General features: G+C 53.3%; 1 protein-coding gene across 5 annotated transcripts in view; it reads left to right on the plus strand.

Moving 5' to 3' along the window:
* Cabin1 (calcineurin binding protein 1) overlaps positions 1 to 13579 on the plus strand; it is a 112064-nt gene that overhangs the window by 93113 nt on the left and 5372 nt on the right. For all 5 annotated transcript variants that reach the window (XM_027394218.2, XM_027394216.2, XM_027394217.2 and 2 more), the window contains 5 exons: positions 6777 to 6940; positions 7664 to 7760; positions 8098 to 8772; positions 10134 to 10208; positions 12505 to 12787. In XM_027394218.2, coding sequence (XP_027250019.1) covers positions 6777 to 6940; positions 7664 to 7760; positions 8098 to 8772; positions 10134 to 10208; positions 12505 to 12787 — 1294 coding nt within the window. The remainder of the gene's footprint in view (positions 1 to 6776; positions 6941 to 7663; positions 7761 to 8097; positions 8773 to 10133; positions 10209 to 12504; positions 12788 to 13579) is intronic.

The following is a 13579-nucleotide window of genomic DNA, read 5'->3' on the forward strand; positions in this document are numbered from 1 at the left end:
GCTCAGGATACCCAAGTTGTAGGGCTGACTCCAAGGGAATTGCTACTGCCTCGCTCCTCCTCAGCTGCCCATTTTTTCATTTCTGTCTGCTCAGCAGAGGCACCTCCTCTGACTCCTGTCTCCTCTGGCTTTGTCCAGTCACCCTTCAGAGTCTGCTCTCTTGGCCTCTTATTTCACAGGCTAGCCTCTCTTTCATACTTGGACATGGATGGCTGGAAGTTTGCCCCACACCCCTTCTTTAAGAGAGTTGGAGTCAATGTCTTGTGATTATATTTGGGTTTGGGATTTTGTTTGTTTTTTGGATCCAGAACATTCATTTTTCTGCTCATTCTGCAGGTAGGCCCCATAGGTGATAGTGTACTGTCCTTGTTTCCTGAATTTTTTACTGGTGGGCTCCCTCTTCCCTGGGGGCTTTGGAAGCCTCCATCCCCTGAGATTTTCCTCATATGTCATGAGATCAAGAGCAGCGCAGCCCTGTTACCTACCCATCTGCCCTCCTGTCTGTAGCAGCTCAGTGTCCTGGGACTGTGCCAAGGCAACTGTTGTCTCCAAGGCTAAGGCCCTTGAACTAACTTCAAGAACTGGAACCAGTCTTGATGACCAGTGCCTCACCTTGCCAGACAGAGCCTGTGAAGACCCCCAGGAAGACTCAGACCCCTAGGTGAGGTGGAGAGGGGAAAGTTTACTGCCATCTGCCTGATAGCCCACCTGTTCCCTCAGGCCACGCATCCTGTCCACAGTCTCTTGCCCTTTTCCTTGTCAGTACCCCTTGGGTGAGATCCTCCCTTCTCTCGCCCTCCTGGGCATGACACCAAGAAGGGCAAATCAGAACAAGTGTCACATCTCAGTCCTGTGTGTGACAGCAAGGGACAGCTAGAGAAAACAGGTAAGCCCTGGGAGGGCCAAGGCTGAAGGCCATCTCCTGCAGCTCCTATGCTGCCTGCCAGTGGAGGGACACAGCCAGCTGCCAGCCGCCCCGTCTGTGAGCAGGCCTTCCAGGCTGAGCCTGCTCTGTGCTTAAGATGCACATGGTTTGGAACCCTGTCAGCTCCTTCCTTCCTTTGGGAGTGTTAAAAAGCACCATGGGGAGAGACTTTGAGGTCCCACCATCATTGGATATCCACAGACAGGTTTCCTGAACTCACTTATCCTCTCTGGGAAAGGAGGACTGCATTGGAACATCTCTGCCAGTGTGGCAATTCATCACCCCCTCTTCCCCCACTCCCATCTGGCTCTGGCTGGGCCATTTCCCTCCCCCAACTTCTTTCCTTTCTGGCTTTTCTAAAGACACCCTTCTAAGCAGGTTCCTGGGGTTCTTTGTGCCTTGGAGAAGAAGGGGCTCTTGGAGGCTCTGTGACTGAATGGCAGGAATCTCAGAACAGCCATGGTCTATTCTGTACTGTTACTACAGATTTGCTGGGAGAACCAGATCTAAGTCTGAGTCTGTGGCCTCTGGTTGCTGGGATATTTGGCTCTGGGCTGAATAAAAGAGGCTGTGTTCAGCGGCCCCCAGGTCAGGTATTTAGGTCTTGAGGTCCAGAAGTGTGTTATTGACGAGCTCTTCTGCCTACACCAAGGCCTGTAGGGGAGTGTGGGTTGGCTGCTGAGTTAGTAATATAGAGAAAGAGGAGGCTGGGCCTCATCAGGAATGAGCCCCCCTAACCACTATATGCAGGGATGTCATGAGATGGTAGCCCAGGCACAGCCTTACCCAGGCAAAGTGCTCCATACCTGCAGGAGCTAATGTTGTGTGCTACCTCTGTGGTGTACTACTCACCGATATTGCCATTAATGGAAGGCAGAGCCGCGCCCACCTCCTGGCCAGGCCTGTCCTCCTACACTGCTCTCCAGGCCATTGTGAGTAGATGAGCATTTGTGGGTGCTACCATAGGCTTACCTACTACCTCCACCAACACAGCTCTCTGCTCCCACAAGAAAGGCTTCAAGAACCCTCAGAGCAGTAACCATGCCCCGCCCCCATGTACCCCAAGATTCACATTTCTGTGGGGTATAGCTCCTGAAGCCTCGTTGTCTCCACAGCAGTGAGAGGACACTGTGGGGAGGGTTTGGGAGCTTGTATCCAGCCTTCAGCCCACAGTCTGGGACTGTATAAATTATTCAGTTGTTAGTGTATGTTTCGGTGACTTCATCTGTCATCAAGGAGCCCAGAATTACTCTGAGGAGCGGAGATGGGCTGAGATACTTGCGATGAAGTACTTGGCATGCAGGAGAAACTTGAGCACAATGTGGTGGTTGGCAGTGCTCTAGGGCTGCTGGGAAGGCTCTGACCACCAGGGAACCCAGTCTTGGTGACTCCACCACACAGGATTCAAGTGTGGCTGATTCAAGACAGCATGCATGCCTGCAGGGGTGGGAAAGCATAGTCCCTCCTTGTAGGGGTTGGGGTCCTTGACTCTCGGACTCCCACAGTGCTGCTTGCTCTCAAGTGTGTGTTCCTACTCTGGCCCGTCCCTCAGAACTGTGGACATGAGTTCATCTGCAGGCTCCTTCTATCAGCTCTTTGCCATGCCTCCTTTCATACTGGCCCTGCTGTCCACACTCGCTCTAGCTTGGGTGGCCCAGACCCTGTTTCTCCCTAGCATCTTCCAGAGGTCAGTGCCTTTCTCTTCTGGGCTTTGGGCTGGGTGCCATGTGGCCCCTGCTTAGCCCCATGTCTTTTCCTTTGTGGGCTGTGGTGATGGAGACAGAACAGAGCAAGTATCTACCTGCTGGGTGTCTGCCTTCATCCTAAGAGGCCCTCTGATACTTTCTCTGGGAATGGGTTTGGAGGGCAGTCAGGGAGAGATGAGTTCCAGCCTTTCCTTTTGGAGAGGGCTCTGCCCAGTCCATCCTGGAGCTGTAAACACAGAAGCCAGACTGCTTAGCTCAGGCAGAAGGCATAGTTGGCTTGTTTTCTACCCTGCTGGCTCATGACTCTGCCCTTTCTCAGTACAGCTGTCTCCAAAGGCCAGTTTGGTGGCCACAGGAACACCGCACCCCTACCCCCATCCCCCTTCCTCAGGCTCATCTCCATGTGCACACAGCCCCATGCTGAGAGGGCAAATCAGTATTCCCAAGGGCTCCTGCTAGGAGTTTACCTACTGGCTACATGCCCAGGAAAGAGAAGGGACCTGTTAACAGAAAACAGGGAGGAGGTGGTTACCAGTGAATTCAAGAGTCTTGTGGAGCAGTGAATGAACAGATGAGGAGTGAGCGAGCCAGGCCTTGCCCGGCCGTGTGCCTTCAGCAATCACTCCTTCCTTCCACAGGCACTGCAGCTCACACCTCTCAGTACTCATTTGGAAGATCTGTCAGAGGCATCTGTGCTTCCTTTCTGCTCTTTCTGAAATCAGTACTCCTGTGTTATAAAAGGAAGTGAACTGGAGGTAGAGATCCAGATCACACACTGGACAGTGCAATGGTAACTAGATACACCTGCATGAGTGCGATTGTCACAGGTGCTCTGAGAGACGCTGGCACGAGAGCTCCCTCAGCCAGCCATGCTGCCCACTTGCAACACTGCTGCTAACAGACCCTCCCTGTTGGGAAGTAGGTGTCTTTAAGAACTTACATTGTTTTCTTCTTCCCCAGTATTGAATGTGATTTTGTTGTAGTCATCTGCCTTACCTGCCTTACTGATCTTTTATAGCCCCTGGAGGGTGTTGGGTCCTTCTAGTCCTACCCTTACATGGGAAGGTGACCTGAGGTGCTGTACCATCAATCCTCAGCTTGGGGAATGAGAGCTTTTTCCAGGAGTCCTGGCCTCCTATGCCCCTTAACATCTGCCAAGTCTCTTCTGCTTTCCCAACTCGCCCTGCATGTGACCAAGCACCCTTTATTGCTGGTAGCACCTCCTCAGCTCTCTTCCATGACATAACCGTGCTCAGTGAACACTGGTCAGAACCATACCATCGCCACGTGGCACTGGCTGCCTTTTAGGGAAGGGTCAGTTATCCTTATGCAGTTCCTGTGTCCCCTTAAGAGTGGGATTCATACACACTTGGAGCTCAGAAGAGCTTTGTTTCCCACCTGTCCCATACAGTTGAACATGGAAATTTCCAGGAACAGGGAAAGAGTTAGGATTGCCCAGCACAGATAGCCTGTACCCAATAAAATGGGAGGCGGAAAACTTTCAAGATGGATACCCTACCGCTCTGCCAAGTTTGTGTCAGAGCCTTTGGGACCTAGAGCTAAAGCAGACTGTCCCTGGCCAGGACACACTGCCAGCTGCAAAGCTATTAGAAAGGCTGGCCTTTGAGTTATCTCCAACATGTCAGAGAAAGCAAGTCACGGGAGCTTCGTGGACGAGGGATCAGATGTCACATGGGCCTGGGAAGACGTTGGGAGTGTTGGCTGGGCAGAGGATGTGGAAGAACATAGGACATGAACAGAGGCTCATGTGCATGCAGTTGAGATAGAAAATTAAAAAGGCCAATGAGACCTAGCTTGGTACACACGTATATAATTGAGCCAGGAGGGTCAAGAGTTCAAGACCAACCTGTGTATATAGTGTAGCCTGTCTCAAACAAGGACTAGGGATGTACTCAGTGGTTAACAGTGCTTGTCTAGCACACCCAAAGCCCTGAGGCCAGTTGATAAGGCTTCAGTCCCTGGGGTCAACCCTGTGCCGTACATATAGAAAAGATCCATTCCACTAATTAACCAGAGTTGACACTAGCTACCTCCAGTATGTATGACTGATACAAGAGAGTGGATAGGCATTGGAAGCCAACCATTGTTAGCTGGGGGCCCTTGAGCCTGCCCATGTCTGCACTCCAGTACCACTGGCTTGGAGGCTGAGGTGGACACCTGGGAGCCCTGTAGGGCTCCTTCCCCTGCCTGTCCCTGCTCCTGGAGGTCAGTCAGCCTCATTCTAGTCATGGTACTACTCCGCACAGTTGAGATGAGCAAATGCAAATGGGCGGGGGGGTGTCTTGAGATCTGGTTTCTCCATGTAGCCCTGGCTGGCTTGGAAGTTGCTGTGCTGACCAGGCTGGCCTTAGACTTAGATCTGCCTGCCTCTGCCTCTGCCTCCTGAGCACTAGAAGTACAGTGGGCACCACTGTGCCTGGCTCTGCATGCATCTCTGAGAAGTCAGGCAGACCCTCTGCCATTCTCAGGTCTGAAGAAAGTGGGAGACATCTGGATCCAGGTTGAGTCCAGGCCTCTCCAGGTTGGAAGGATATCTGGAAAAGGGCACCTGGTCACACCAGATCTCAGGGTGGCTCTCCCTACCACCCAGCCTCAAGGGCTGCTGCAGCCAGGTATGCAGGCTTCCCTGTGAAGACCCACAGGGATCTTTTCCTCAAAACTGTGGGTGGTGAGGGCCACTCAGTTCTGGGTAGCCCCTTGAGTCTATAGCTCCAGGAGGTCCATTCCGTGTCTCTGCGCTCCACAGTCTATTGCATGTCTGTGATGAGATCTCCGTGTATGGTGTCTGTGACGTCTCCTCACAAAATGAAGCCCTCTCCTAGCCTTGCACTGCTGCAACTGCTGAATACCTTCATGGCCACTGTAGGCTATCTTAGGCTGGCATCAGCCCTAGGAGCAGAGAGGTTCCTGGGGTCCCACACTGCTGTAGTTGAGAGTAACATATATGCATACCCCGTGTGGCTTTTTATGAGCTTTTATAGATGGACATAATATGTAATGGTGTTTGTTGTCCTGGGTGTGGATATTCTCAGCCCCTAGACATCCTTGTGGCCCAGAATGGAGGCTGTGGGGCTAGGGACTCGGGGCGCTAAGCGTCTCCGGCTCTCCTTCCTCCCCATCCCCTTGGCCCGCCAGAGCACGGGTTTACACTTCAGTGCATGGAATGCTAATAGCAAGCTGCCATGAGAACAGAGCACCACATGGATGCTACTCTGATCCCTATGACTGGCACTTGAGATCCGAAAAACCCAAAACGAAGCCTGTCAAGATCCAGGGCCTGTGCTAGCCAGAGCTTCTCCAGTGATTGGCTACAGGGACCCCACAGGGATCTGCCAGCTTCTTCCAGGCTGCCGAGTTCCTGTGTCAGATAGGTCTCATTAAGTGTGGGTTCACTCATCACTTCTTACCTCTGGCACCCGTGTTGCCCCTGCACCCTGATGGACCCCAAGTGATTGTCAGATCCCAGGCTTGTCATCAGGAGACCGCAGGTTGTGAGGGAGGGAGGGCTGGTGGACAACGCCTCATGGTTAGATGTGGACTGAGAGAAGAGAGGAGAGATTCTACCAAAACCAACTGATATGACTCAAGTGGTGGGGGCCTGGGTATCTTTGGCGCTGCAGTAGGGGAACGGAGCTGAGGGAAGTGAGACTGTAGGGGCTTGGCCTCCAGCAGCAGCTAGAATGTAACCGGTCCCCTCTGGCTCAGCATCCCTCCCCCGGGAGTTGTTTCTGTATCTTTACCAATACCTGTGCAGAGAAATGTATGCCCGGTATGGAAGCCACCATAGGGAACAGGTCCAGTGAGCATGTGGGATACAGCCATACAACAGAGAGAGGGGGCTGAGGCAGGAGGATGGTGAGTAAGGCAGACTCAGCCCACTCAGTAGGACTTTGCCTTGGAAAATTGGCTATAGAGCCTCGCTTGTACTGTCCTCTGCCATGGATGAGGAGGGAACAGGTAGAGGCAGCCATATACCTGTCCTCTTCTGGGTGACAAGAAGAGGCTGAGAGGTCCCTGGCTAGACCCTATGCACAGTGGCAGGCTTGAGGGAACCTCAGGAGGGGTGTCCCCACGGCTCCAGAGATACGGCAGCCTTCCTTAGCCTGTCCTTGCCCATCCCATAGGGCATCTGGCGGATCCCCGTGGATGAGATTGACCGGCCAGGCAGCTTTGCCTGGCACATGAACCGTTCCATCGTGCTGCTCCTCAAGGTTCTAGCCCAGCTCCGGGACCACAGCACCCTGTTGAAGGTGTCCTCCATGCTGCAGCGGACACCAGACCAGGGCAAGTGAGTGAGCGGGCCACCACACACAGCCTGGCTGGCCATCTTCTCAGGCTTGTCCCCACTGCTACCACTTGGCTCGGGGATCTTTTAGTCCAGAAACCACAGCCTTCCCTGAGGGACATCTCTTAGTATCTAGAATTCAAAACTCCACCTCTGCCTCGAGCACCCTAGGACTAACATGTCAATAGTCTGCACGTTTAGAGACCTCCTCCCCCTTCTGCCCAACCTGGGTCTCTCAGAGGCACTGACTAGTGTGGGCTATAGGGAGTAGACATTCAGAAAATAGCCTTGGCACCCCAGGGAAATAGGTGGACAGCAGAGATCCTGGACCTCAAGAACTGTCAGGGTTTCATTGGCCAGAAGGATGGGACACACGGAACAGAGGGTGTCTGCCACAGCTGGGCTAGGCTGTCTGTAAAGCATTATCCCAGAAACCAACCTGAGGGAGAAGAACTTCGCCCCCAAGCCTTCCTTGAGCCGGCACTTAGCCCACCATAGCACTGATCTCTGGCTAACCTGTAAGTCCAGAGGGCTCAGGGTGGTCACTGGGACCAAGTCAGAGGCTTGTTGAATATGAAATATGAGGTTCAAAGGGCACTTTGGGGGAACAGACTTAAATAGGTGGGAATAGTCACTAGTGCTTGTGGGATAAGTGCGGCTCACCACTTAGCTGCACTATATGGTTTCTGACACTGTCCCACTCTTTCTGTCCCCATGTGACCGCAGGAAATACCTACGAGATGCTGACCGCCAGGTCCTGGCCCAGCGGGCTTTCATCCTCACTGTGAAAGTGCTGGAGGACACACTGAGTGAGCTTGCAGGGGTATGTCAGCCTGCCCCACCTCAGCCCAGGCCTGTGTATTAGGGGCCACTGGTGGCCCTGCACAGGGCCTTTTTCCATGTCAGCCTCCCACAAGGCTCACATCACAATTCTCTGGGAAAGCCAGGCTGTGCCTGCCCTCCCAGAAGCAAATAGTCCCATTGCCCAGCCTTCCCCAACATGCGCTTCCTTGTGAGGAGGGTGGGACCCTGGGCCAGCCCCTTCTTGTCGCAGTGTTGTCCAGCTGGCACATGTACGTAACCAGGATGGCACTGGGTAAAGGGATTCGTGGAGGCTCTGAGATGGCGAAGCACCACTAACTTGTCTGTTCCCCTTGTAGGGGTTAGAACACCCAGGACCCAAGCCCTGTGGCCTCTCTGGAGCCAGGATGACCACCGATGTCTCTCACAAAGCCAGTCCCGAGGATGGCCAGGAAAGCCTCCCCCACCCCAAGAAGCTACCTCTAGCCGATGGCTCAGGACCAGGGCCTGAACCAGGGGGCAAAGTGGGCCCTCTCAACCAATTGCCAATGGCCACAGACACAAGGGACAGCACAGACCAGGGTGGGGAGCGGAAAGACAAAGAGAACCCCCAGGCAGGGCCCACTGAACTCATGGATACCAGTGAGGTTGCTGTTCGCCACCCAGACTCAGAACAGACATCACCTCTGCTTCCAGGCCGCCCTCCAAGGGACCGGCCCCCCGAGAGCCGGTCTGCTGAGCTTTCCCTAGAGGAGCTGAGCATCAGCTCCCGACAACAACCCACTCCGCTTACACCAAGCCCAGTAACGCTCACCACCACTACTCCCCCCACCATGGGAGCCCGGGGAGGTGGCCACCCTGAGGAGGCACCTCCAAGGCCTAATCGCAAAAGGAAACTCCTGGAGGACACAGAGTCTGGCAAGACTCTCCTGCTGGATGCCTACCGCGTGTGGCAACAGGGCCAGAAGGGCATGGCCTATGACCTGGGCCGCATTGAGAAGATCATGTCAGAGACTTACATGCTCATTAAGCAGGTAAGCAGCCACTGTGCTAACCTGGGGCTGCATCTGTCTCAGACGCCTTCATTGCCTGGGCTTCTGTTCTCCAGAAGGTTCCTTCTCGGCATATGTGTCAGGGCCCACCCCTGAGGTGGGCTTTAGGTATTGTGCCCACTGTGCACTTTGATTTTTTTTTTCTTTTTTGAGAGTAGGGTGTTTTTTATTTTGCGTGTTATCTCTGATGAGTAGGTAATAAGTTTAGACTCAAAAAACAATGGGGTGTGCATGTGGATTCAACCTTTAAGGAAGGCTAAACTACAGTTCAGGTCCAGCCCTAGAGTGTGGAAGCCCCTGGTCCCTGTACTCTGAGGGGCCTCTGGGTACATTTGAACCACTTCCTGCGATGGGTGGCTATGGTACCCAGCTGAAGGAACAGAGCTGGGAGGAGCCCAAGCATGGCAACCCACAGAGTCTGCCACCTTCTCGATTTGCTTGACCCCCGCCCCACAAGTAGATACGTTACTCCCATGGGAAGAATCCTTCAGGACTTGCAACTGGTGCAAATGGGGTGACTGTCCCTGGTGGTTGTTTTTCCCGCATGGCACCTTTGAGATCCTCTCCCACTGCCTAGTGTTGTTTCTGCCATGAATTCTTAGGAACAGTATGGATGCTGCTGCTTTTTCTGCAGGGGAGACCTGGTCGTTTCCTACATTGCCTGTTCCCATCTTTACTTGACAGTATGTGTGTGGCCATCTCCTTGAAGCCACGTGTGCTTGTTCGGGATAATCCCCCAGTTATCCAGTATCATTGCCCTCCATATGTGTGAGGCTTTCAGTCTGTGGTACACACTTAGCATGGCCCACGGTTACTGTCCTACCTGAACTTGGAAAAGGCACCTCCCATTGGAATCAACAACCCACTCTTAAGGTAGATCAGAAACCAGCCTGTAACAGCCTCTTCAACTGATCAGGTTTGTTTTGAAACAGGGTCTTACTGTGTAGTTTATGCTGTCCTAAGACACTCAATCTTGCATCTTGACTCCCAAGTGCTGACATTAAAACATGTACAAAGCCCAGCTCTCAGCTGAATTTGAAAGCTTCATTGGGGTCTGAGACGTCTGTCAATCTCGGTCCTGGAGGACATAAATGACTGGCTGTGGAAATGTGGCCTGAGGGCCAACTGGGAAGAGCCCTGACAGCAGCAATTGGTACATGGACCTTTGGCCCGCATTCCCACCCCGGCGACAGACTCCGGGTGCTGGGTGTGTCCTCACTGAGGTTAGGTCACACAGGGTGCCCTTCTTGAGCTGGGTTAATACGGCCCCTAAGGGAACGGGGCTGCGAGCAGGTCAGGCACCATGACCTAGGTACCCTAATTTCAGGCATCTCTCTGTTCAGGTGGACGAGGAGACTGCACTGGAGCAGGCTGTGAAGTTCTGTCAGGTCCACCTTGGGGCTGCTGCCCAGAGACAGGTAAGTTCTGTCTTGTACACAAACACATGCACACCACCCACGTCCAGCCTACGCCAGCCCTTCGTGCAGAACCTGTCCCACCCACACCAGAGCCTTGAGCTGCAGGCCCACAAGCAAATATGCCACGGGGCTGGTTCCAGTGGTCATCAGGGTGGTGGGGGGTTCTAGATAATGGGTCATGACCCCAAAATGGTAATGCCTTGACAGGACTCAGACATACATATGGATCCTAAGGTGCTTTGCTTTGGCTCCTTCACGAGTAGAACGGACAGAATTGAGCCATTAGGCTTCATCTAGAGAGGGCCTTAACCTCTGTGACTGGTAGACAGGTGATATCAGAGCCTGGCTAACTAGGATGGAAGCAGCAGGGAATGTGGGGTGGAGGCAGGGGCCAGGGGCTTATAGAAAGCCAGGGTCTCCAGGAGCTGATGATGCAGAGGAAGATGGCCAGAAAGGCCAGCACATGGGCTCCTTCTGGGCTGGGCTGAGAGCAGCCTCCAGGCTTAAGATAGAGCTCCTGGTGACCAGACGTAGTGACGCACACTTTATAATCCTGGCACTCGGGAGGCAGAGGCAGGCGGATTTCTGTGAGTTTTAGGCCAGTCTAGTATACATTGTGAGTTCGAGGACAACCAAGACTACATAGACAGGTCCTGTCTCAAAAAGGGGGATTTGGGGTGGACTCATGTTGAATCTTGCCAGGGAACAGAACAGCCTAGGAGGAGTATGGAGGCAAACCTGGCAGAACTAAGAGCCACCCCCTGTCAAGCCTTGAGAGCCTGCAGGTCAGTCTTATCAGAAGAGGCAAAACAGCCTTCTTGTTAGTAGTCACAGTCACTGTCCATGGCATTGTGGGGTCTGTCTTCTCGTCCTAGGAGTGGCCCAGTTTGGGGATGCCTTGTCCTAGGAGCCCCAGCAGTTGACAGTATCTTAGGGGTCCAGAGAGGCTTCCTCCTGGAAGAATGGGGCATGAGGGCATCAACACGGTCCAGACTCTAGGTCTAGGGGTACAGGGATTGATTCATCTCTGAGCCTGCAGGCTGTGTGTCAGCATCCTAGGTGAGAAGCAGAATCCTTGGCAGGATTGACCAACCGGCCAGTAGACCTCACCACTTGATTGTTGCCCACAAAGCCTGCTGTTTGGTGTATAGCCCAGGCTGGCCTATAATTCATGGCAATCCTCTGGCCTCAGCTTCGTGAGTACTGGGATTACAAGTGTTTACCTCCACCAAACAGTGGTGGCGTCCGCTAGTATCCCATGATCATCCCAGTGGGTGGGGGCTATGGGCAGGCTGGTCTTCTCAGTATCTCCCAAGGCACTCCACCTGTACCCTGTTCCCACAGAGCATTTTGACAAGGGCAGTTGAGACAGTTACAAATGGCCTAGGTCCATCTCTGGGCAATAGGAAGACACCAGGCATTCAGAGCTAAAGTCTCCTGCCCCTGTAGGAATTTCCATTTTGTTTTCTGGGGTCCCAGTTGATGTGCCAGCCTCATGTGGCCTCCTTAGAGGCAGTGACTTGCTTGTTCCTGGTTGGAGGCAGGGTAGGGATGCAGGCCTCGCTCTCCCGTGTCTGCCATCTTGCACATTGCCAGCATTCCTGTGACCTCCTGAGGCCAAGATGCAGGTCTGGCTTCTTGCCTCACCTTCCAGCGGAGTAGACACCCACCACATAACAGAACTTGCAGACTTGTCTCCATGTGAGACATTTTGAAGAGAGAACACCCTGGGTACCAAGGCAAGGCAAAGGGAACTATATGAAGAGTCAGAGACCAAGGGCCTGGCTTCCTGGAAACCAAAGGCCAAGCTGCAGGCGAACAAAAGGCCTGCTTGGCTAATTTGGGGTAGCATTAGTAATACCTTAGGGTCTCAAGCTTGGGGAATAAATTAGTTCATTTTTCCCCCTTGGAAAGTCACTCTCGTGGGTTCACCACCCATCCCTACAGCTCCAAGATTGGGCCCTGCATTCTACAGAGAGACATAAGAGAATGGGTTTCTCCTAGACTCGCACTGCAGAAGGGGCAGAGAAATAAGCCAGGTCTTCATGAGGCCCTGCTAGCATGGTTGGATGCCTCCAGCGAAGGAGAATCTGGATTCTCAACTCTGTGCTGAGGTCACTTGTGTCTTGATAAAATGTTCGAGCTTTCTGACACAACCAACAACCTCAGAGTGCTGCATGGCGTTGTGTTGGCATCCAGGGCCCCGATGAAGTGTCCTGGGGGACTGAACTGGACTGGCCTGGGACAGGGCAATGCATGTTCCGTTGACCTTCCTCACCTTGCTATGTTGCCACAGGCCTCAGGGGATGCACCCACCACCCCCAAGCACCCCAAAGACAGCAGAGAGAACTTCTTCCCTGCAACGGTGGCCCCCACAGCACCTGACCCCTTGCCAGCTGATGCGCTCCAGAGGCCCAGTGACTCCCACGTCAAGCCTCAAACTGTACTGGCTTCTGCCACAGCTGTCATCAGTTGCCCTCCCTCATCATCAACCTCTACCACAGACTTGTCCACAGATCCCGGAATTCCCCGGCCACACAGGCCAGAGGCTACCACCAGCATGACCTCTCTGAGTCCTGGTAAGTGCCCTCTCAATCTACCTGACCACCCGAGACCTTCATACTCTGCTTTCCCATAGCCAAGTCTTCCTCTACCAGCAATGCTTCCCCTGTAGAGTTGGCAAAGAGGCATTCGGGGGGGGGTCCTCTCACCAGGGTGACCCTGGTACAGTCAGCTGCTAGTCCAGGTAGCAGTTGCTGGCAGTATTTATGGCTTAGTTGGAACTGCCTGTGTCTCTAACTCTGGTAACCTTGTCCTCTATCGTAGTTAGGGTCTCTATTGCTGGGAAGAGACACCATGACCACAGCAGCTCTTACAAGGAAAACATTTAATTGGGGTGGCTCACAGTTAGAGGTTCTGTCCATTATCATCATGGCAGCATGCAGGCAGACATGGTACTAGAAAGGTAGGTGAGAGTCCTACATCTTGCAGGCAACAGGAAGTGAACTATGGCATAGAGACCTGAAAGCCCACCCCCACAGTAATACACTTCCTCCTACAATGCCACTCCGTGTGAGCTTATGGAGGCCAATTACATTCAAACTAGCACAGCCGCTGTGAGGAGGACAGGGAATAGGCACCACAACTGGAGAGTGTACCCTTGTCCTGGTCTCTGCCCCAGTAGAGCCCCACGATAACTAGGAAGATCAGGAGCTAGAGCAGGCCAGGCTTCTGTGGAAGGGTCAGACCTCGGCAGTCTTTGAGGCTCCCAGGAGTCTTCAGGACCACATCTGTCCCAAAGTGTAGGCATGACAAGCTGAAGGAGGCAGGACCAGGTTGATGGACTTGTGAAGAAAATACAGGATGTGATA

This window comes from Cricetulus griseus (assembly GCF_003668045.3).
Source record: "Cricetulus griseus strain 17A/GY chromosome 1 unlocalized genomic scaffold, alternate assembly CriGri-PICRH-1.0 chr1_0, whole genome shotgun sequence".
NCBI lineage: Eukaryota > Metazoa > Chordata > Mammalia > Rodentia > Cricetidae > Cricetulus > Cricetulus griseus.